Raw genomic sequence first — 26,051 nt, forward strand, 5'->3', positions numbered from 1 at the left:
TCACCATGTGCATTATGTGATTTCTCTGTATGGAACAGTTCTTCAAATTGTTAAGGGTCATCATGGTCGACAAGTGATATGGCCGACCAACGGAGGGACGGATAGACAAAAAAAAACATACAAATTATCGCAAAATGTTTATTGTGTGTTCTATATATCAATATGGTATACATAAAGCATGTCAAACAATTTTAAAACACAAAGTAATTTTCAGCTGTTTAACAACAAAACAAATATGTTTCATGCATTCAATAAAAGCTTAACATAAACAGCCACACCTTAGCCACTGGCCCCTGTGAAGGCGCTCCACTGATATCTTATGTGGAAGGTTCAACGTGTAACAAACTGAGATAAAACTAGAACAATTTTACTATTCATTATAAACTATAAATCAACTATAATACAAGTACACGTATAATATCATCGTTGAAATATAAATATGTCATAAAGATTAATTTTAGGCAGAACATTCACTTCTAACAATTACATAATTTTACGCACTGAATAATCATCCAAATTTAATAGATTTTAATAAATGTCAATGTTGATGCATTTTGCCTATATTTTTAATTGGTTTATTCCACAAAATCCTTGTAGACTTTTACTTTACTTGAAATTCTGTATGTGTTTACTTTGTTATGTTCAGTTGTGTACACAGATATCATCTATCAAAGGACACGTATTTCTTTAGCAAATAATATTGCTCTCATATATTACCAATAGAGACAATTGTATTCTTGACAGCTGTTAACATATGACATTGATTTACCTTTATTTGTAAGTGACTGATTTCAAATATCGAGGTATGAATTTTTCTTAAGATAATAACGAGAGCGCCGATGGCGTTAAAAGCATAGGTGCAAGATACAGGGAAGAATGGCGTCACGTGGTATAATGTAGTTCGATATCGCCATCCGCGAATTTCTCAAATCAATAATTTCAAACAATTACCGACTATTTAAATAGATAATCTTTCCATTTACATCAGTGTTTGAAACGCTTATGAAAAATAATTACCCAAGCCTTTCAAAATTTAAGCACGGACAGATCTGTATAGAACTATTGTTTTCACAAATGAAAATAGACGCTACCCTATTCGTCTGCGTCAAGAATTTGTCGTAAAACTTGTGGTAAGCATTAGATGCAGACGTGCACAACAGATTGAGTTCTGAATACAGATTTCTAAATGCAGATTTTTATAGAAACTCCTCACAGCAGTTACTTCCCTTGCTTCGCCTGGTCAGTAACTTCTAGTATAAGGGAGGCCACTGCGTAGGAGATTGAGATTTATAGTGCAGATAGAATTGTTTTACGAACGAAATTTGTTTTAGGTTATAAGAAGATTTTATGACATAAAACGGTCTTAGAAAAATTCACTAAAAACGGTGTCATCAATATTCTTGGAAGAAAACGTTAGAAAAGCGTTTCCAAAAAAAATATTGTAAGAATGACCATATACTAAATTAAATAGATATTTCGTCTGATTTTTGATCAGGTAAGGCTTCATAAAGGGTAACCAATCGATGTGGATTTTTGAAATGTGGTATATACCATAAGCATAGGTGCGTAAACGCACCTATGCTAAAAACTAAAAGTAAACACATTTTAAGTTGTTATCAAATTTATTTTTAGCGAATCGAATATAACAAGGTGTTTCTATATCACTATGTATATTTGTCTCTTCGAAATATGTTATGCTGCATTATTGAAACTCTTTAATACAAACATAAGCAATCACACAATTAATGTATTTTAATAGTAATGGTTTGTACAAATGAATGAACAAAGTGACTTTTCTAATAAACATGACGAAAATAAATGAAAAATTTACATCAAAGATACAATTGTTTGCAGGTGATCTATATATAGATGGCATAATATACCCACATACAGTGATCAAGAAATTTAGGTTAAGTTACTCACTGATTCAAGATGATACAATCTGGTGCTCTAAATGTGTATACAAAAATATAAAGCATAATAAGTTATATTATCCAAAAACGAATGTGAACCCTTATGAGTATGCAAGCATATGATCTATGAACACAAATTAACAATAATAACGTTTGCAACGATTCATAACACTAATTTATTAACTCTTTGTTTAATTTCTCATTTTCATTTAAAGGATCTCAAATAACGCAAGGGTCATTTTCTACTTCAGTAACAAACCATATCCATTCAATTCAACAAAGTAATGGTAGTAAATACAGAATTGACAATTTTGCCAACAATTTGTAAATATTCTCTTGAAAAAGTACGACAATAAGCAAGATTCTCGATAAAAAAGCGACCTGATAGAGTTAACTGTTGAGTATTGTATTCAGAAAATTAATAGACCGATCAAAACTGAAGCGTTAAAAATTCAACCTTTCTGAACAATTCTTTTAAAAAGCACATTTTTATTACTTGTAAAAGCTTATAAACCTGAAACTGCCTTATTACATGCAATTAATGCCTTTTCCCCAATTTTGCTCAAGTGACCTGCATCATTTGAACAGATTTGACAATCTTAAAATCATTTACAAAAAATCTAGGGTATTTTTTCCCATGCATTTGTCATAATCAGTATCAAAATCTGTAGTGAAAGTTTCATAATACAGATGAAGTAATATGTGTGCTTATAATACAACTTTACATACTATATTTAACCAAAGCCTTTAACATTAAATGACTGACAGCATCATAGTTCTCATGATACATGTAATAATGTTTTTCTTTGAACACATCTTGGCTGGTCACATAACACACCTTGACTGGTCACATAACACACCTTGACTGGTCACATAAGACACCTTGACTGGCCACATAACACACCTTGACTGGTCACATAACACACCATGACTGGTCAAATAACACACCTTGACTGGTCACATAACACACCTTGACTGGTCAAATAAAAAACGTGGCTGGCCACATGACTTTCTGGCTTTCCACTGAAATTGTTGTAATTTGTCATTCTGCCATTTCAATCTGAACAAGGTAATTCATTGTCCATCCGCCACACAATTCAAAGAAGAGACTTGTTAGAGTTAGAGCTTAACAGACCACGAAGTACGAAGAGACTAGCATTTATAAAACAGTATCTGTATCCAAGCTTCTTAGGGTTGACCTGGGTCAATATGGTAACAGCTGCTACAACAGGCTGTGTTTGGGGTTGGGGATTGGTGTTTGATTTCTTCAATTGGCATCTGAAAATAGAAAGACTCGTGACTGTAAATGTCATTATTACATTATATGTTTGATACTGATTAAAACAAACAAGAACACGCACATACTCCCATTGAGTGTTACACCAATCTGATTTGAATCCATAAAAGAAATGCTAGTCCTGAGACTATTGATAAAATAATAATTAATATTCATAAATTATGGTAAAGGATACTCGCTTTCTTACCAAATACTTTGGGATATTTGATAAAATGCTTTTTTGCAATTAGAAAAATAGTACCAAACTATTATGGCGAGGGCCTTCTTGCTGATTGCCCCAAAACATGCATTTAGCAAGAGTTATTTCTGAGAAAACTCAAATGATTTGTGTGAAGTAGGTAAAATGGTTTGCCTACATGCACCCACATTTTACTTTTATTTTAAAACTCTACTTATGTCAATGAAAAATGAACCAAAAAAGTTTCATCACACAAGAAGCAATTATTTTCGATATTAGACTAGATACACACATCTGACAGTTTGATGGATGTATGGACAGAAAAGGGTGAATCTACATGCACCCACACATCTCTGAACTTGGGGGCATGCATAAAAGCATGCACATTACTAAAAAAACTCACCAAAGGATCGCTCTGCAAGATGTTTATAAAGCATGCACATTACTTAACAACTCACCAAAGGATCGCTCTGCAAGATGTTTATAAAGCATGCACATTACTTAACAACTGACCAAAGGATCGCTCTGCAAGATGTTTATAAAGCATGCACATTACTTAACAACTGACCAAAGGATCGCTCTGCAAGATGTTTATAAAGCATGCACATTACTTAACAAAAGACCAAAGGATCGCTCTCAAGATGTTTATAAAGCATGCACATTACTTAACAACTCACCAAAGGATCGCTCTGCAAGATGTTTATAAAGCATGCACATTACTTAACAACTCACCAAAGGATCGCTCTGCAAGATGTTTATAAAGCATGCACATTACTTAACAACTGACCAAAGGATCGCTCTCAAGATGTTTATAAAGCATGCACATTACTTAACAACTGACCAAAGGATCGCTCTCAAGATGTTTATAAAGCATGCACATTACTTAACAACTGACCAAAGGATCGCTCTCAAGATGTTTATAAAGCATGCACATTACTTAACAACTGACCAAAGGATCGCTCTCAAGATGTTTATAAAGCATGCACATTACTTAACAACTCACCAAAGGATCGCTCTCAAGATGTTTATAAAGCATGCACATTACTTAACAACTGACCAAAGGATCGCTCTGCAAGATGTTTATAAAGCATGCACATTACTTAACAACTCACCAAAGGATCGCTCTGCAAGATGTTTATAAAGCATGCACATTACTTAACAACTGACCAAAGGATCGCTCTGCAAGATGTTTATAAAGCATGCACATTACTTAACAACTGACCAAAGGATCGCTCTGCAAGATGTTTATAAAGCATGCACATTACTTAACAACTCACCAAAGGATCGCTCTGCAAGATGTTTATAAAGCATGCACATTACTTAACAACTCACCAAAGGATCGCTCTGCAAGATGTTTATAAAGCATGCACATTACTTAACAACTCACCAAAGGATCGCTCTCAAGATGTTTTTAAAGCATGCACATTACTTAACAACTCACCAAAGGATCGCTCTGCAAGATGTTTATAAAGCATGCACATTACTTAACAACTGACCAAAGGATCGCTCTGCAAGATGTTTATAAAGCATGCACATTACTTAACAACTCACCAAAGGATCGCTCTGCAAGATGTTTATAAAGCATGCACATTACTTAACAACTGACCAAAGGATCGCTCTGCAAGATGTTTATAAAGCATGCACATTACTTAACAACTGACCAAAGGATCGCTCTGCAAGATGTTTATAAAGCATGCACATTACTTAACAACTGACCAAAGGATCGCTCTGCAAGATGTTTATAAAGCATGCACATTACTTAACAACTGACCAAAGGATCGCTCTCAAGATGTTTATAAAGCATGCACATTACTTAACAACTCACCAAAGGATCGCTCTGCAAGATGTTTATTAAGCATGCACATTACTTAACAACTCACCAAAGGATCGCTCTGCAAGATGTTTATAAAGCATGCACATTACTTAACAACTCACCAAAGGATCGCTCTGCAAGATGTTTATAAAGCATGCACATTACTTAACAACTCACCAAAGGATCGCTCTGCAAGATGTTTATTAAGCATGCACATTACTTAACAACTCACCAAAGGATCGCTCTGCAAGATGTTTATAAAGCATGCACATTACTTAACAACTCACCAAAGGATCGCTCTGCAAGATGTTTATAAAGCATGCACATTACTTAACAACTCACCAAGGGATCGCTCTCAAGATGTTTATAAAGCATGCACATTACTTAACAACTGACCAAAGGATCGCTCTGCAAGATGTTTATAAAGCATGCACATTACTTAACAACTCACCAAAGGATCGCTCTGCAAGATGTTTATAAAGCATGCACATTACTTAACAACTGACCAAAGGATCGCTCTCAAGATGTTTATAAAGCATGCACATTACTTAACAACTCACCAAAGGATCGCTCTGCAAGATGTTTATAAAGCATGCACATTACTTAACAACTGACCAAAGGATCGCTCTCAAGATGTTTATAAAGCATGCACATTACTTAACAACTGACCAAAGGATCGCTCTCAAGATGTTTATAAAGCATGCACATTACTTAACAACTGACCAAAGGATCGCTCTGCAAGATGTTTATAAAGCATGCACATTACTTAACAACTCACCAAAGGATCGCTCTCAAGATGTTTATAAAGCATGCACATTACTTAACAACTGACCAAAGGATCGCTCTCAAGATGTTTATAAAGCATGCACATTACTTAACAACTGACCAAAGGATCGCTCTCAAGATGTTTATAAAGCATGCACATTACTTAACAACTGACCAAAGGATCGCTCTCAAGATGTTTATAAAGCATGCACATTACTTAACAACTCACCAAAGGATCGCTCTGCAAGATGTTTATAAAGCATGCACATTACTTAACAACTCACCAAAGGATCGCTCTGCAAGATGTTTATAAAGCATGCACATTACTTAACAACTCACCAAAGGATCGCTCTCAAGATGTTTATAAAGCATGCACATTACTTAACAACTCACCAAAGGATCGCTCTCAAGATGTTTATAAAGCATGCACATTACTTAACAACGCACCAAAGGATCGCTCTCAAGATGTTTATAAAGCATGCACATTACTTAACAACTGACCAAAGGATCGCTCTCAAGATGTTTATAAAGCATGCACATTACTTAACAACTCACCAAAGGATCGCTCTGCAAGATGTTTATAAAGCATGCACATTACTTAACAACTGACCAAAGGATCGCTCTGCAAGATGTTTATAAAGCATGCACATTACTTAACAACTGACCAAAGGATCGCTCTGCAAGATGTTTATAAAGCATGCACATTACTTAACAACTGACCAAAGGATCGCTCTGCAAGATGTTTATAAAGCATGCACATTACTTAACAACTGACCAAAGGATCGCTCTGCAAGATGTTTATAAAGCATGCACATTACTTAACAACTGACCAAAGGATCGCTCTGCAAGATGTTTATAAAGCATGCACATTACTTAACAACTGACCAAAGGATCGCTCTCAAGATGTTTATAAAGCATGCACATTACTTAACAACTCACCAAAGGATCGCTCTCAAGATGTTTATAAAGCATGCACATTACTTAACAACTCACCAAAGGATCGCTCTCAAGATGTTTATAAAGCATGCACATTACTTAACAACTGACCAAAGGATCGCTCTCAAGATGTTTATAAAGCATGCACATTACTTAACAACTGACCAAAGGATCGCTCTGCAAGATGTTTATAAAGCATGCACATTACTTAACAACTCACCAAAGGATCGCTCTCAAGATGTTTATAAAGCATGCACATTACTTAACAACTGACCAAAGGATCGCTCTCAAGATGTTTATAAAGCATGCACATTACTTAACAACTGACCAAAGGATCGCTCTGCAAGATGTTTATTAAGCATGCACATTACTTAACAACTCACCAAAGGATCGCTCTGCAAGATGTTTATAAAGCATGCACATTACTTAACAACTCACCAAAGGATCGCTCTGCAAGATGTTTATAAAGCATGCACATTACTTAACAACTGACCAAAGGATCGCTCTGCAAGATGTTTATAAAGCATGCACATTACTTAACAACTGACCAAAGGATCGCTCTCAAGATGTTTATAAAGCATGCACATTACTTAACAACGCACCAAAGGATCGCTCTCAAGATGTTTATAAAGCATGCACATTACTTAACAACTGACCAAAGGATCGCTCTGCAAGATGTTTATAAAGCATGCACATTACTTAACAACTCACCAAAGGATCGCTCTAAAGATGTTTATAAAGCATGCACATTACTTAACAACTGACCAAAGGATCGCTCTGCAAGATGTTTATAAAGCATGCACATTACTTAACAACTGACCAAAGGATCGCTCTCAAGATGTTTATAAAGCATGCACATTACTTAACAACTCACCAAAGGATCGCTCTAAAGATGTTTATAAAGCATGCACATTACTTAACAACTCACCAAAGGATCGCTCTCAAGATGTTTATAAAGCATGCACATTACTTAACAACTCACCAAAGGATCGCTCTCAAGATGTTTATAAAGCATGCACATTACTTAACAACTGACCAAAGGATCGCTCTCAAGATGTTTATAAAGCATGCACATTACTTAACAACTCACCAAAGGATCGCTCTGCAAGATGTTTATAAAGCATGCACATTACTTAACAACTGACCAAAGGATCGCTCTGCAAGATGTTTATAAAGCATGCACATTACTTAACAACTCACCAAAGGATCGCTCTGCAAGATGTTTATAAAGCATGCACATTACTTAACAACTGACCAAAGGATCGCTCTCAAGATGTTTATAAAGCATGCACATTACTTAACAACTCACCAAAGGATCGCTCTGCAAGATGTTTATTAAGCATGCACATTACTTAACAACTCACCAAAGGATCGCTCTGCAAGATGTTTATAAAGCATGCACATTACTTAACAACGCACCAAAGGATCGCTCTGCAAGATGTTTATAAAGCATGCACATTACTTAACAACTGACCAAAGGATCGCTCTCAAGATGTTTATAAAGCATGCACATTACTTAACAACGCACCAAAGGATCGCTCTCAAGATGTTTATAAAGCATGCACATTACTTAACAACTCACCAAAGGATCGCTCTCAAGATGTTTATAAAGCATGCACATTACTTAACAACGCACCAAAGGATCGCTCTCAAGATGTTTATAAAGCATGCACATTACTTAACAACTGACCAAAGGATCGCTCTGCAAGATGTTTATAAAGCATGCACATTACTTAACAACTGACCAAAGGATCGCTCTCAAGATGTTTATAAAGCATGCACATTACTTAACAACTGACCAAAGGATCGCTCTCAAGATGTTTATAAAGCATGCACATTACTTAACAACTCACCAAAGGATCGCTCTCAAGATGTTTATAAAGCATGCACATTACTTAACAACGCACCAAAGGATCGCTCTGCAAGATGTTTATAAAGCATGCACATTACTTAACAACTGACCAAAGGATCGCTCTGCAAGATGTTTATAAAGCATGCACATTACTTAACAACTGACCAAAGGATCGCTCTGCAAGATGTTTATAAAGCATGCACATTACTTAACAACTCACCAAAGGATCGCTCTCAAGATGTTTATAAAGCATGCACATTACTTAACAACGCACCAAAGGATCGCTCTGCAAGATGTTTATAAAGCATGCACATTACTTAACAACTGACCAAAGGATCGCTCTGCAAGATGTTTATAAAGCATGCACATTACTTAACAACTGACCAAAGGATCGCTCTGCAAGATGTTTATAAAGCATGCACATTACTTAACAACTGACCAAAGGATCGCTCTCAAGATGTTTATAAAGCATGCACATTACTTAACAACTGACCAAAGGATCGCTCTGCAAGATGTTTATAAAGCATGCACATTACTTAACAACTCACCAAAGGATCGCTCTCAAGATGTTTATAAAGCATGCACATTACTTAACAACTCACCAAAGGATCGCTCTCAAGATGTTTATAAAGCATGCACATTACTTAACAACTCACCAAAGGATCGCTCTCAAGATGTTTATAAAGCATGCACATTACTTAACAACTCACCAAAGGATCGCTCTGCAATTGTTTATAAAGCATGCACATTACTTAACAACTGACCAAAGGATCGCTCTGCAAGATGTTTGTAAAGCATGCACATTACTTAACAACTCACCAAAGGATCGCTCTGCAAGATGTTTATAAAGCATGCACATTACTTAACAACTCACCAAAGGATCGCTCTCAAGATGTTTATAAAGCATGCACATTACTTAACAACTCACCAAAGGATCGCTCTGCAAGATGTTTATAAAGCATGCACATTACTTAACAACTGACCAAAGGATCGCTCTCAAGATGTTTATAAAGCATGCACATTACTTAACAACTGACCAAAGGATCGCTCTGCAAGATGTTTATAAAGCATGCACATTACTTAACAACTCACCAAAGGATCGCTCTGCAAGATGTTTATAAAGCATGCACATTACTTAACAACTGACCAAAGGATCGCTCTGCAAGATGTTTATAAAGCATGCACATTACTTAACAACTCACCAAAGGATCGCTCTCAAGATGTTTATATAGCATGCACATTACTTAACAACTGACCAAAGGATCGCTCTCAAGATGTTTATAAAGCATGCACATTACTTAACAACTGACCAAAGGATCGCTCTCAAGATGTTTATAAAGCATGCACATTACTTAACAACTCACCAAAGGATCGCTCTGCAAGATGTTTATAAAGCATGCACATTACTTAACAACTGACCAAAGGATCGCTCTGCAAGATGTTTATAAAGCATGCACATTACTTAACAACTGACCAAAGGATCGCTCTGCAAGATGTTTATAAAGCATGCACATTACTTAACAACTCACCAAAGGATCGCTCTCAAGATGTTTATAAAGCATGCACATTACTTAACAACTGACCAAAGGATCGCTCTGCAAGATGTTTATAAAGCATGCACATTACTTAACAACTCACCAAAGGATCGCTCTCAAGATGTTTATAAAGCATGCACATTACTTAACAACTCACCAAAGGATCGCTCTGCAAGATGTTTATAAAGCATGCACATTACTTAACAACTCACCAAAGGATCGCTCTCAAGATGTTTATAAAGCATGCACATTACTTAACAACTGACCAAAGGATCGCTCTCAAGATGTTTATAAAGCATGCACATTACTTAACAACTCACCAAAGGATCGCTCTGCAAGATGTTTATAAAGCATGCACATTACTTAACAACTCACCAAAGGATCGCTCTGCAAGATGTTTATAAAGCATGCACATTACTTAACAACTGACCAAAGGATCGCTCTCAAGATGTTTATAAAGCATGCACATTACTTAACAACTCACCAAAGGATCGCTCTCAAGATGTTTATAAAGCATGCACATTACTTAACAACTCACCAAAGGATCGCTCTGCAAGATGTTTATAAAGCATGCACATTACTTAACAACTGACCAAAGGATCGCTCTCAAGATGTTTATAAAGCATGCACATTACTTAACAACTGACCAAAGGATCGCTCTCAAGATGTTTATAAAGCATGCACATTACTTAACAACTCACCAAAGGATCGCTCTCAAGATGTTTATAAAGCATGCACATTACTTAACAACTCACCAAAGGATCGCTCTCAAGATGTTTATAAAGCATGCACATTACTTAACAACTGACCAAAGGATCGCTCTCAAGATGTTTATAAAGTATGCACATTACTTAACAACTGACCAAAGGATCGCTCTGCAAGATGTTTATTAAGCATGCACATTACTTAACAACTCACCAAAGGATCGCTCTGCAAGATGTTTATAAAGCATGCACATTACTTAACAACTCACCAAAGGATCGCTCTGCAAGATGTTTATAAAGCATGCACATTACTTAACAACTGACCAAAGGATCGCTCTGCAAGATGTTTATAAAGCATGCACATTACTTAACAACTCACCAAAGGATCGCTCTCAAGATGTTTATAAAGCATGCACATTACTTAACAACTCACCAAAGGATCGCTCTCAAGATGTTTATAAAGCATGCACATTACTTAACAACTGACCAAAGGATCGCTCTGCAAGATGTTTATAAAGCATGCACATTACTTAACAACTGACCAAAGGATCGCTCTGCAAGATGTTTATAAAGCATGCACATTACTTAACAACTGACCAAAGGATCGCTCTCAAGATGTTTATAAAGCATGCACATTACTTAACAAATGACCAAAGGATCGCTCTGCAAGATGTTTATAAAGCATGCACATTACTTAACAACTGACCAAAGGATCGCTCTGCAAGATGTTTATAAAGCATGCACATTACTTAACAACTCACCAAAGGATCGCTCTGCAAGATGTTTATAAAGCATGCACATTACTTAACAACTGACCAAAGGATCGCTCTCAAGATGTTTATAAAGCATGCACATTACTTAACAACGCACCAAAGGATCGCTCTCAAGATGTTTATAAAGCATGCACATTACTTAACAACTCACCAAAGGATCGCTCTCAAGATGTTTATAAAGCATGCACATTACTTAACAACGCACCAAAGGATCGCTCTCAAGATGTTTATAAAGCATGCACATTACTTAACAACTGACCAAAGGATCGCTCTCAAGATGTTTATAAAGCATGCACATTACTTAACAACTGACCAAAGGATCGCTCTGCAAGATGTTTATAAAGCATGCACATTACTTAACAACTGACCAAAGGATCGCTCTGCAAGATGTTTATAAAGCATGCACATTACTTAACAACTCACCAAAGGATCGCTCTCAAGATGTTTATAAAGCATGCACATTACTTAACAACTGACCAAAGGATCGCTCTGCAAGATGTTTATAAAGCATGCACATTACTTAACAACGCACCAAAGGATCGCTCTCAAGATGTTTATAAAGCATGCACATTACTTAACAACTCACCAAAGGATCGCTCTGCAAGATGTTTATAAAGCATGCACATTACTTAACAACTCACCAAAGGATCGCTCTGCAAGATGTTTATAAAGCATGCACATTACTTAACAACTGACCAAAGGATCGCTCTGCAAGATGTTTATAAAGCATGCACATTACTTAACAACTCACCAAAGGATCGCTCTCAAGATGTTTATAAAGCATGCACATTACTTAACAACTGACCAAAGGATCGCTCTCAAGATGTTTATAAAGCATGCACATTACTTAACAACTGACCAAAGGATCGCTCTCAAGATGTTTATAAAGCATGCACATTACTTAACAACTCACCAAAGGATCGCTCTCGAGATGTTTATAAAGCATGCACATTACTTAACAACTGACCAAAGGATCGCTCTCAAGATGTTTATAAAGCATGCACATTACTTAACAACTCACCAAAGGATCGCTCTGCAAGATGTTTATAAAGCATGCACACTACTTAACAACTGACCAAAGGATCGCTCTGCAAGATGTTTATAAAGCATGCACATTACTTAACAACTCACCAAAGGATCGCTCTCAAGATGTTTATAAAGCATGCACATTACTTAACAACTCACCAAAGGATCGCTCTGCAAGATGTTTATAAAGCATGCACATTACTTAACAACTCACCAAAGGATCGCTCTGCAAGATGTTTATAAAGCATGCACATTACTTAACAACTGACCAAAGGATCGCTCTCAAGATGTTTATAAAGCATGCACATTACTTAACAACTCACCAAAGGATCGCTCTCAAGATGTTTATAAAGCATGCACATTACTTAACAACTCACCAAAGGATCGCTCTGCAAGATGTTTATAAAGCATGCACATTACTTAACAACTGACCAAAGGATCGCTCTCAAGATGTTTATTAAGCATGCACATTACTTAACAACTCACCAAAGGATCACTCTGCAAGATGTTTATAAAGCATGCACATTACTTAACAACTCACCAAGGGATCGCTCTCAAGATGTTTATAAAGCATGCACATTACTTAACAAAAGACCAAAGGATCGCTCTGCAAGATGTTTATAAAGCATGCACATTACTTAACAACTCACCAAAGGATCGCTCTGCAAGATATTTATAAAGCATGCACATTACTTAACAACTGACCAAAGGATCGCTCTCAAGATGTTTATAAAGCATGCACATTACTTAACAACTCACCAAAGGATCGCTCTGCAAGATGTTTATAAAGCATGCACATTACTTAACAACTGACCAAAGGATCGCTCTCAAGATGTTTATAAAGCATGCACATTACTTAACAACTCACCAAAGGATCGCTCTGCAAGATGTTTATAAAGCATGCACATTACTTAACAACTGACCAAAGGATCGCTCTCAAGATGTTTATAAAGCATGCACATTACTTAACAACTGACCAAAGGATCGCTCTCAAGATGTTTATAAAGCATGCACATTACTTAACAACTGACCAAAGGATCGCTCTCAAGATGTTTATAAAGCATGCACATTACTTAACAACTCACCAAAGGATCGCTCTGCAAGATGTTTATAAAGCATGCACATTACTTAACAACTCACCAAAGGATCGCTCTCAAGATGTTTATAAAGCATGCACATTACTTAACAACTCACCAAAGGATCGCTCTCAAGATGTTTATAAAGCATGCACATTACTTAACAAAAGACCAAAGGATCGCTCTCAAGATGTTTATAAAGCATGCACATTACTTAACAACTCACCAAAGGATCGCTCTGCAAGATGTTTATAAAGCATGCACATTACTTAACAACTCACCAAAGGATCGCTCTCAAGATGTTTATAAAGCATGCACATTACTTAACAACTCACCAAAGGATCGCTCTCAAGATGTTTATAAAGCATGCACATTACTTAACAACTGACCAAAGGATCGCTCTGCAAGATGTTTATAAAGCATGCACATTACTTAACAACTCACCAAAGGATCGCTCTGCAAGATGTTTATAAAGCATGCACATTACTTAACAACTGACCAAAGGATCGCTCTCAAGATGTTTATAAAGCATGCACATTACTTAACAACTCACCAAAGGATCGCTCTCAAGATGTTTATAAAGCATGCACATTACTTAACAACTGACCAAAGGATCGCTCTCAAGATGTTTATAAAGCATGCACATTACTTAACAACTCACCAAAGGATCGCTCTCAAGATGTTTATAAAGCATGCACATTACTTAACAACTGACCAAAGGATCGCTCTCAAGATGTTTATAAAGCATGCACATTACTTAACAACTCACCAAAGGATCGCTCTGCAAGATGTTCTTAGACTGATGGTCCTGCACCATGGAGCTGTGACAGCAAATGCTTCCAGACCAAACTCAACGCTCTGCTATCCAGATTTCTGGAAATAAGCATTTCATGTGTAAAACACGACAACAATTTTTAAGATTTTACAAGCATTTTATAAAAATTGTCAAGGATCAAAATGCGGGTTCAACCCTGGCAACACACTTGATAGTCTCTCAAAAAAACGCGATGAACTTTCAAAAAACAAGCATAAGTTAAAATATATGACTTAAGCCTAATTGTGGCAACAACGTTCCAGAATTCGATAGCTAGTCCTATTGTTTAAGATGTTCAATGCAATCAAGCTTAATAAATAGAAATCTAACGTTGTGTTATTGGGTGCGTGACCAATCTTTATTTCACAAGTGGTGAAGGTTAACAATATAATTGAATGAGTTTCGAGGTCACAAGTTCATTTTTTTTCTCCAATAAACAAGCAATATAAATGTAAGTTTAACTGTGCAATCAATTTTATATGCGGGGTTTATAAAGATTTCAATGTATTTTTACAAACATTATTTAAACAGCAGTACAGGATTTTGTGTAATATCCTAAAATAAGTATTATATACAGTTCCGAAAGTAAAAACAGAATGTATTCTTGTGTTTTTTTTTAAATTGGGATTACATTTTAAGCATGTTGTAATACAATAAAATACGTAATGCAATATATGGGCTAAATTAGAAGTTATTATATGTTTGTTTATTTAAATATCTTGCCACTTATAAATGGGATTGAATTATGTCATTTGGGTCAGTAAAACTGCTAATAAAATGGTGAACATGCTCTGTAAAAATCTTAAACTTTCTTACTGCCATGACCACCCAGGCCGATGTGACCTCCAACCTGACCACCAGGTGAGTGCTGGGGTAAGGACAAGGTCATAGTGGAGGATTTCATTGCTAGGCACCCTAGGATGCTCAACCTGGATAGAGAAAGAGTGGCAGAGTGATTAAAATCAAACAATAAATCACAGCAAAGTCAAATATATCAATATATGCTTACGTTTTGAAGCAAATGCTTTAGATAAAATAAATTATTAAGATAAGATTAAGTCATATTTAAGTGTGTGCATTAATACGTGTATTGGCTGTCATGCCAATGCATCCGTATTGTTCATTTAAGTGCATTATAATTACGATCTTACACATGAATCAACAATTATGCTCTATAACTCCTTAGGTTTTATTAAAACCATTCATAGTGTGTCAAAGTTGCAACAAACTGCTATGACTAGGTAGCTCAAACATAGCAGACAGCGTACTAGACTGCAGCTGATTCTATTTTTGCTGCTGTGTCCACGTGGGTTGGTTGCTAGGATATTGCCAGACACTGAAAACGTACAACTGAAAGACATACATACTGGGGAATTTGTCATAATGCAGCATAATATTTCACGAAGGTTCCTTTATGAACATGATTGATTGCATGTGATACAAATTACTATGCTTTCTTTGCTTTTTAGACACAACTATTTTAACAACTTTGCGCAACTGTTGGTACTATGTTAGTTATAACCCTGAATATAAGTTACAGCGCAACTTTGGGCGAAATGTAGTCATAACCCTGAATAGAATATAACTTAGACAGCTCCTGATTTCCCATGTTTGGTGAGATACAGAGACAGTAAATCATTACACTGAAAAATAAAGACTTCGCCAATGAAAACATAGAGTTTTGTCACAAAATGACCACTTAACCACGGTGCAACGGATTCAAACAATTGAAGTTCCAATCAAATGCCTTGAAAAAACTGTAGATGGGGTTTGATACACATCTTTTTACACTATACGCAGACAAAACGCACCTCTGACTAAACAACTTACACAATAACCTCTCCTTGATTTGTGGGATTTAATTATAATTGTTTAACATCCCCACCTTGCAGGTCATGTTGCTGTACTTTTATTGTGAGATTGGGATGTTCATAGATATATTGAGACAATGGTGCATCATGAACCTGCCCACATGACTGAGGATGCTGCCCAGTTGGTACCAATTTGACCTTTGGCCTGTAATCACATTTATCTGAAGGGTAAGCGTTTGGCGCATTCGCACAGTTCATTAGCTGGGTGAGATTTTCAGAAAAGGGTTCCTTGTTCATTGACAAGTTGTCCTGTAAAATAATATGTCAACACAGTGAAACTCTAGTTGCATCAGCAGGAGATCATTCTATTCATAACTACAATGTCTTTTACTTAAGGCAAGTCATCATGTGAAATGTGAAATGAAGTTAGACACAGGACAAGCTCAACAAAGCATTACACAGTTTGCAATTTGAGCAGCACACTTAAACATGTATACAATGTCAAGAACATTACAATTATTACATAAATTCTGATGAAATTAATGCTTAGTAAAGTAGCATTTTTTCATAATGGTCATACACCAATGAAATGAAAAATAAGAATGTCAATCAAATACACCCGTTCATAAGACTGGGTACATTGATCACGAGTGCAAGGTCAGACATGTTTAACTGTCAATGTGTCTTCAGTAAACAAGAACAAATTTTTGAAATGCTGCAGGTGATCTGTCTGGTTACTTAACTTGTACAAAATATTAACACCGCCCACAATATGGACAAATTTCATGATGATCCAGTTTAAATTGTCTCGAGAGTAGAGGTTATAGGTGACGCCAGCTACCCAACAGCCCACATAAAGCTATCACAGGTTTTTCTCTAATTCATGAGACTTGCTGCAAAAAAGGGTAATCATGGACAACACTTTTCGCTTTTATTGAATGTTTCGTTAAAAGGAAGTATTTTCTTATTAAAATCCTGTTTAGGTGGTATGTGGTGTCCCTGACTTGCTTTCCTAGACTGCTAATCCTGTTTAGGTGATATGTGGTGTCCCTGACTTGCTTTTGTGGACTGCCAATCCTGTTTAGGTGATATGTGGTGTCCCTGACTTGCTTTTGTGGACTGCTAATCCTGTTTAGGTGATATGTGGTGTCCCTGACTTGCTTTCGTAGACTGCTAATCCTGTTTAGGTGATATGTGGTGTCCCTGACTTGCATGCATACACATGCATTTCAAATATAAAATTGCTAGCTTCAATATTGCCGAAGTGACATTTCATGAGCAATTTTGACCAATATATTTGACCTTGAAGGATGACCTTGACCTTTCACCACTCAACATGTGCAGCTCCATGAGATACACATGCATGCCAAATATCAAGTTGCTATCTTCAATATTGCCAAAGTATTCATAAAATAAGCGGTTTGGGCCACATATATTTGACCTCTGACCTTGAAGGATGACCTTGACCTTTCACCAATCAAAATGTGCAGCTCCATGAGATACACATGCATGCCAAATATCAAGTTGCTATCTTCAATATTGCAAAAGTATTCATAAAATCAGCGATTTTGGCCACATATATTTGACCTCTGACCTTGAAGGATGACCTTGACCTTGACCTTTCACCACTCAAAATGTGCAGCTTTATGAGACACACATGCATGCCAAATATGAAGTTGCTATCTTCAATATAGCAAAAGTTATTGCAAAATGTTAAAGTTGGCGCAAACCAACCAACAGACCAACCAACAGACCAACCAACCAACAGACAGGGCAAAAACAATATGCCCCCCACTACTATAGTGGGGCACATAAAAATTTGGTGCGCGTAATACATTGACACAACGCTTTCCTGGTTGCTAAATTGTGAAAAATCCATTTCGTAATCGCAAATCTTCATAATTGCCACCATTTTGTATTGCAGAAAACTACACCCTATAATGTTATAGACTGAAGGGGCCATTGTCGGCACAACAAATAGCGGGTCAGGGTAGGTATGAACGGGGTAGTAACAGTTTTGACAAAAATTAAAAGATGAAAAAAATGTTTTTGTTGGTGTTTTCACACTTCTTCATTGATCGCATTTTTAGGGGCTGTTTCGACATAAAATGAATGCAGATAAAGATAGGTGTGAAGGAGTTGTGTTTCGCAGGATAAGGTAGGTGTAAACGGGGTCTTTGCACAACGTAATTGACATCTTTCATCTAGCAATAAGTAAATTAACTTGTTGAGTAATTTGAGACGCTAATTAGCATTTGAGTCCCTAATTGACAATTGAGAACGTGAAAGTATGCATTCGCACCTCAGTGTGTATAAATATTAAACGTTCAACAGTGTAGTTTTAAACGTTCACGCTATTGTCGAAGTTTTTCAACAGCGACAACGACACCGACGATGAAGATTTCAAAGATTTTGACGCATCAGACATCGACAGAAGACCATTATAGACAACACCTAGACCATCACGCTGACCACAACGACCCTTTTTAGGGCCCCCATATTCTCGAGAGAATAATCTTACAAATTGTCTAAAATATAGTGCTATGCAACCCATGCTCCTGATCGTATAAACACTTCCTTCTTTAAAACAAACAATTAAGCGCTCGAGAAACTCAGATTAAATGATTGCGCAATCTAAAAATGGCGGCCATTTTTGGCCCGATTTTCAGGTTTTTTGGTCTTGATTTCTTTTTTTTCTCCATTTTTGCTTTTAAAAATCGCATGAGCGCTATACATGGGAGCGCGCTATACAAGTAAAAATACGGTAATTGGCGTCAATAAAGGTAAGATTGTACTCAGTTTGGCCATAATAGTATATAGAATTGAAAACCAAATCTTATATGCTTTGTTTTGCTGTTTTCATGAAGCAAGTATATATTTAACACCAAAATTAGTAACACAATACAAAAAAAGTACTATACAACTTGTTATACGTACAACACATGTATGTAAAGTAACTTTTTTCATTGGTAAATTTTACAATTTTACAATTGAAGTTTTGCACGCAATTTTTTTATGAAAACAAAATGCAACATTGATTTAATTTCTCTATGAAGCTCTGTGGGTTGACACTAAGTAAATACAATATTGAAAACACTTATTCTCAATTTTAAAGTATTTGTTAGCATGCAATTAAATACTAAAATTTCCCAAATTTAGTCAAAGCAATGCTATTTTCCCCAAGATACAAGGCCCAGGCCGCTTCCCTAAATGCTGAAAGGTATATGGCATTTTTACTGAAACATGACAATGTACAGCACATTATAAAAGAATACAAAAAACCAACAAAATATCAATCAGTTGAAAAAGACTGATTGAATGTAGTGGCTTTCAGTCAAAGCAACCCTAGTTGTTTATACAATGCACAGGTTTAATGGCTACAATGCACTAACAGTGCGAAGGAATATTAAACAATAATGCATAAATGACCAAAGTCATGTTACAAAGGATCAAATATTTTATGTTTGTTTGTTTGCTTGTTAAGTTATATTTGTTATATTAACCACTCCAATCGGTCTCTACAGTGTCCTTCTCCACGATAGAATCACTCTACATGACAACAACATAGTCACAATATGTCATTGCAATACCTCCATCCAAACTAAATGTACTGAGAAGAAACTATTTTTCTACATTAAGAGACAGTGACCTTGAACCAAATGCAATCTCAAGCTTGGTCAGTCTATACTTCCAAACGTAAGCTCTATAGCATAAACAGATGCCCTCTTTGTTGTAAAATTGACACTGACCAACCCCAAATGCAATCTCAAGCTTGGTCAGTCTATACTTCCAAACGTAAGCTCTATAGCATAAACAGATGCCCTCTTTGTTGTAAAATTGACACTGACCAACCCCAAATGCAATCTAAAGCTTGGTCAGTCTATACTTCTAAACGTAAGCTCTATAGCATAAACAGATGCCCTCTTTGTTGTAAAATTGACACTGACCAACCCCAAATGCAATCTAAAGCTTGGTCAGTCTATACTTCTAAACGTAAGCTCTATAGCATAAACAGATGCCCTCTTTGTTGTAAAATTGACACTGACCAACCCCAAATGCAATCTAAAGCTTGGTCAGTCTATACTTCTAAACCTAAGCTCTATAGCATAAACAGATGCCCTCTTTGTTGTAAAATTGACACTGACCAACCCCAAATGCAATCTAAAGCTTGGTCAGTCTATACTTCCAAACGTAAGCTCTATAGCATAAACAGATGCCCTCTTTGTTGTAAAATTGACACTGACCAACCCCAAATGCAATCTAAAGCTTGGTCAGTCTATACTTCCAAACGTAAGCTCTATAGCATAAACAGATGCCCTCTTTGTTGTAAAATTGACACTGACCAACCCCAAATGCAATCTAAAGCTTGGTCAGTCTATACTTCTAAACGTAAGCTCTATAGCATAAACAGATGCCCTCTTTGTTGTAAAATTGACACTGACCAACCCCAAATGCAATCTAAAGCTTGGTCAGTCTATACTTCCAAACATAAGCTCTATAGCATAAACAGATGCCCTCTTTGTTGTAAAAGTGACACTGACCAACCCCAAATGCAATCTAAAGCTTGGTCTCAATGTAAGCTTCCTACACAGAACATTTGAATGCAATACCTTTATCAAAACTTAAGTTATTGAGCTGAAATTGTTTATACATTTTTAGTAAAATAGTCCTTGACCCAAATTCCTCTCAAATACAAACTTTAGCTTGGTCTCCATTTAAACTTGCTATATCTGAATATCATCAATAATGGTTAATCAAACTCGAGTAATTAAAAAAAACACACTTTTATAAAGGAAAAAACTTGGCAAACCTGGGATAATTAAAGTGCCATAATTCAGAAGTATTCATGGAATTTTGATGGTTATCAAACTTGTTGGATATTATATGCCAACAAACATTACCACCATGTTTCATGATCTCCAGACGCAAACTATGGGAGTAGAGAGGAAAAGGGAATTTTGGCATTGTTTTACAATTTAAATAATTCAGATGTGCTTAATGGGATCTGGCTGGTTAACAAACTTAGCCTATATATTACATACATTAACATTATTACAGCGGATATATTACAACCATTATTAACAAGTAGCATGATGATCTGATTTTAACTGTTTGAAGTACATGTATTGAGTTTAAGATCTGCTATTAAGTGTTCATGGATGAAATAACAAACAAATTAAACAGTATGAGTGTTAACCACTTTACAGTTAAATCAGATAATATCAGACAATCCCTTATAGGTGTCCTATGTATTCAACGCTCCTGTTTTATTTTTGATGAAAAAAACACAAGTTGGACTGCCACATTCTTGCTCACAAACAAGCTTTGAAAGGCAACATATGTGTTATAATATTATTTTCAACATTAACCTTAAGTCAACTTTAATTTAAATAACCTTAGGGATGTTCCTCATCAGTTGTTTATATTTGTATAACAGAGCAGTTTTATGTTACTGCTCCAGATATATGTGTTTGTTGTTGAATATTAATACATGAAATAGAAATGTAAAATTTGAAATTGTGGCTAATTTACACTTATTAACTTGAAATACTTAAAATAAGACCCAGGCCATGCAATTTTGTTACAGACAAGCACTTAAGCAATGTAATAAACAGAGGATATAACGCTGCCATCTTAAAAACTTGGATATCAGTTAGAACTGCAAATGAGCGCAAAATCATGTGAAAATACCACCATAAAAAACATAATGTCTTTGCAATGGTATGGTTGTTTATGATTTAGTTGCTTTATGCAGCAAACACAATGATCAGATTTTGCTAACCAAGATTTAAATATTTGTTATATTTATCAATTATCTCTGATAAGAATCATTCTTTCTTTTAACAACCCCACTTTAATGTTTCTAGATCACTTTCAAGGGTTATACATTGTTGCAATACTCCAACTCCCAGCTATTGACCCTCTGGTTCATGGGAGTTGCAACTGATAAAGGCTATTTTCATGTGAACTCGCCACCTGGAATCCGTAATATCAGCCACATTTTCTGGCATAAATAAAAACATGAAGATCATAAATATATGCACAAATTAAAACAACTTTTGCGATATACTGTGCTTTAAGAATAATGATATTAACCGAAGTTTCAAACACGTAAACGCTTCATGGAAATGTGTAAGTATTTGTTCAGTATTCAGAATTTGAAAATATGGAAAAGTTGTACATCAACTATCTACAGAATCCTTCACAAGATAGATTGTATGCTGAATCAACCAATGGCCATACAGTGACTATCTTCGCAACCTCTGTAAGATAGACTGAATTTTTTGTTCAAAACTTCTGTTTTTGGTTTCATAACGTTTTTTATCAAGTTTTTTTAAAAATATCTTTTATTCTAAATTTTTAATAATTTGTTAGCATAAAAAAACAGTATTTACTTCCCAATGTAAGTCAAAACAACATGATTTTTCCCAAGGGACCTGGCCCCATTCCCTAAATGGTGAAAAGCACACACTGGTCTGGCTGTGATAATATATAAACATTAAAAAAAATTTGAGTAGAAACATATGCTACTATTTTTAGACGGGACACAGGGTATATTACATATTCTAGTCTGATCTGGCTATAGATTGCTCCAACTTCATGGTATTGTAATATTATTCAGAAATGGTTACAATATTTTACACTTGAAAATGGAAAAAAAAAGAGATATACAATTAGAATCAGTCCAAAGGAAACAACTCATAATTAAAAATTGTATCAAACTTCTCTGTTTATGCAGGAATTATAAGTTTATTATAGGTTTTCCATTAACTTTATGGAATTTAAGAAGTATTCAATATCTTTTTGAAACACTGCATACACATTTAATACTAAAGACCTGAACATGTCATTAGCATGCTTAAATGTTAGAGGTATATTTATGGAATTTATGAAACACTCATTTAAAATAATTTGACTGAGTTGATACAAGTGATAAATAACGTGCTTGATAATGACTTGATACTTGCTTAGACTAACTTGCAACTAACAACACTGTGATGAATAATTGTCTAAAATTACAATCTCCAATCCAAATTTACAAAACACAGTATCTACATGTAATATGGATTCATTCTCAATTGGGTTAGAACTGAAAACACATGTCCAGTTTTTTTAAACTTTTTTCCTGTGTTACCAAAACATGACAGGCAACACACATTTGACAGCAGACAAAGACTGATCACAATAGCACACATCTAAGAACTTAACCTCAGTTGAGCATGCAATCTGTGATTGGGCTGCATGCCACTCAGAGGCTGTGACTGTTATTGATATAAGGTAATCTTACCTGACAAGACTTGGCTTGTAATTCTTGACTTGACAACAATCCCAACCAAAGTCACTTCCACCATAAAGGAGGGAGGTCAGTATAGGTCCAGTGTCTGGCTGTTCCATTTCTGCTGCTCACTTGACCACTGTTCCAACCACAGTCACTTCCACCTAGGCAGGATAGAGGTCAGTACATGTCCAATATTTGGCTTCAATTCTGGTTCTGCTGCTCCCTAGATAACTATCCCAACTACTGTCACTTCCTACTAAACAGGACGGGGCCAGTATTATAGTGTCAAGTGTTTGGCTTGAGTAACATTTCTGCTGCTCACAATACCGCTGTTCCAACAACAGTCACTTCCACCCAAGCAGGAGGGAGGTCAGTGTAGTATAAAGTGTTTGGCTTGAGTTACATTTCTGCTGCTTTCAATACCACTTTTCCAACGACAGTCACTTCCACCTAGACAGGAGGCAGGTCCGTGAAATTCCAACGTCTGGCTCAAGTTCTATTTCTCTTGCCTAAAATGCATGAGCCCTTGCTTGCCAAAGTGTCCTCTGTACATCAACTGTGTATTCAAAACAGAAAAATAATTAGCTCATTAATTATTTCCCAAAAAGGTCAACAAACCTCTGTGAATACATATTATTAATACCTTAATACCTGTTCAGCCATCAAACACCCTATAAGATTCTCAACTAATTGAAATCAACTTACCAACATTGCTACCTTAAATTGTTTTTTGTTTTTTTGGGGGGGGGGGGTGCAGGAACTCTTTTCATCATAACCCCGATATATTTCAATGTTTTATTAAAGATTAATGGTATCTTATTATAAAACTGAAATAATATAACAATTATCTTGCTCAATTAATTTTTTATGTTGCTATGTGTGCTTCACAAGACAAATCAGGGATACAGGATGTAGAAGTAAAGACAAGTGTAAAATAACGATTTTTTTTAGAATGCAAAAAAATGAACCTTAAGGAAAAGACTTGTGTGTAGTGTGTTCCTTTGCTATTCATGAGCAATATGAATATTGCATTTATCAGCTTCTGAGGTGTTTTCATGACTCTATTGATAGTAAAACAAAATACATCAATTAAATCAATGTGATGTCATTAGGGCATTCTCGCTCTTAATATAAACAACATTATTCACTACTTGCTTGGGTGACATAGTATATCGTTATGTAAGGCCAGAATTTTTTAATAAAATGATTTTCGAACCTGCCGACTCCAATTTTTGACGAAACCAAAAAAAAAAAATCTCGATTTTTTTCGGATGCCAAAAGGTGGCTTTTAAACACAAAACACTTGCCGGGTTTTAGAAAAAGTTCAAATGAGTTATAAATCATCGTAATAAACCCAGTTTTAATAACCCACATTAATACCCGAACCTCCTTCATCATGTACATGTGCTGGAATTTACCAACACCTACGTCATTGTTTGTGCAAGAAGGCTACAACGCTTTCATCAGCAAAGTCTGCTAATTTCCCAATAATTATGCAACCGTCAAATGAAATCCGGAATGGAATCGATTTGTAAGTAAATATTTTATAATTTGTTTACAATTTTATAAAATTGATAGTATTAAAATGACTAAAAACTATTATGAAAGCAATAAGAAAAGAACGATTTTAATTTAACAGGTGCTCGAAACGCGAAACCATTTACGCCTATCAACTTTAAACTTTCCATATTTTACGCACAAATACGGTCATATTTTAGAGAATAAAATTGTATGTGTTGTTTAATGCAGTTGTAGTGAAGAATTTGTGCATATAATATGTGTTTTTTCGTTATTTTCAATGGGTACGAAATGGGTTAGAAACTTGGTTTTGTTCCGAACGGGTTCGTACCAAAAGTTCAAAAATCGCAAAATCAACAGTTTTTAAAACGATTTCAAACCACGAATATCCAAATAAAATAGTCAAGTTTATGGGGGTTATTATCGGATTAACCGCTCCTTTATGACATTGAACTATCAGTTATGTTATCCTGGGATAAACTGTCACGAAGATCAATAACTATAACGATTATTAGGGACGCTATTTCTTTTATCAATACCATGACAAAAACACATGTTAACTTGTTTCAACAGGCATTTGTGAGCATTTGTGTTTAACAGTTCCATTATTATAATGTTCTGGGAATGATATATTTTAATTAAAATACCAACTATTTCTGAAATCAAAAGTAGGTCCTTCACTCGATGTACTATATTTCGAATATGTTAAAATTTGGACATTTATAAAGATAGTGACATTTATGTTTTGATTTGTTGTATAT

The 26,051-nt window shown here is 35.6% G+C and overlaps 1 protein-coding gene and 1 long non-coding RNA gene across 2 annotated transcripts in view; both read right to left on the reverse strand.

The window, feature by feature from the left end:
* Positions 1 to 24,146, reverse strand: part of LOC127865349 (uncharacterized) — a 151,652-nt gene extending 127,506 nt beyond the window's left edge. Inside the window, exon 1 of the mRNA XM_052405327.1 lies at positions 23,782 to 24,146. Coding sequence (XP_052261287.1) covers positions 23,782 to 23,888 — 107 coding nt within the window. The 5' untranslated portion in view covers positions 23,889 to 24,146. The remainder of the gene's footprint in view (positions 1 to 23,781) is intronic.
* LOC127864408 (uncharacterized) lies at positions 1,799 to 15,685 on the reverse strand. Its single transcript, XR_008041894.1, has 3 exons — positions 15,499 to 15,685; positions 14,638 to 14,741; positions 1,799 to 3,191 (listed from the first exon to the last, which is right to left on the reverse strand). It is a non-coding gene; the product is annotated as an uncharacterized LOC127864408 (long non-coding RNA).
* Positions 24,147 to 26,051: the final 1,905 nt, after the last annotated feature.

The sequence above is a fragment of the Dreissena polymorpha genome, chromosome 1 (assembly GCF_020536995.1).
Source record: "Dreissena polymorpha isolate Duluth1 chromosome 1, UMN_Dpol_1.0, whole genome shotgun sequence".
NCBI lineage: Eukaryota > Metazoa > Mollusca > Bivalvia > Myida > Dreissenidae > Dreissena > Dreissena polymorpha.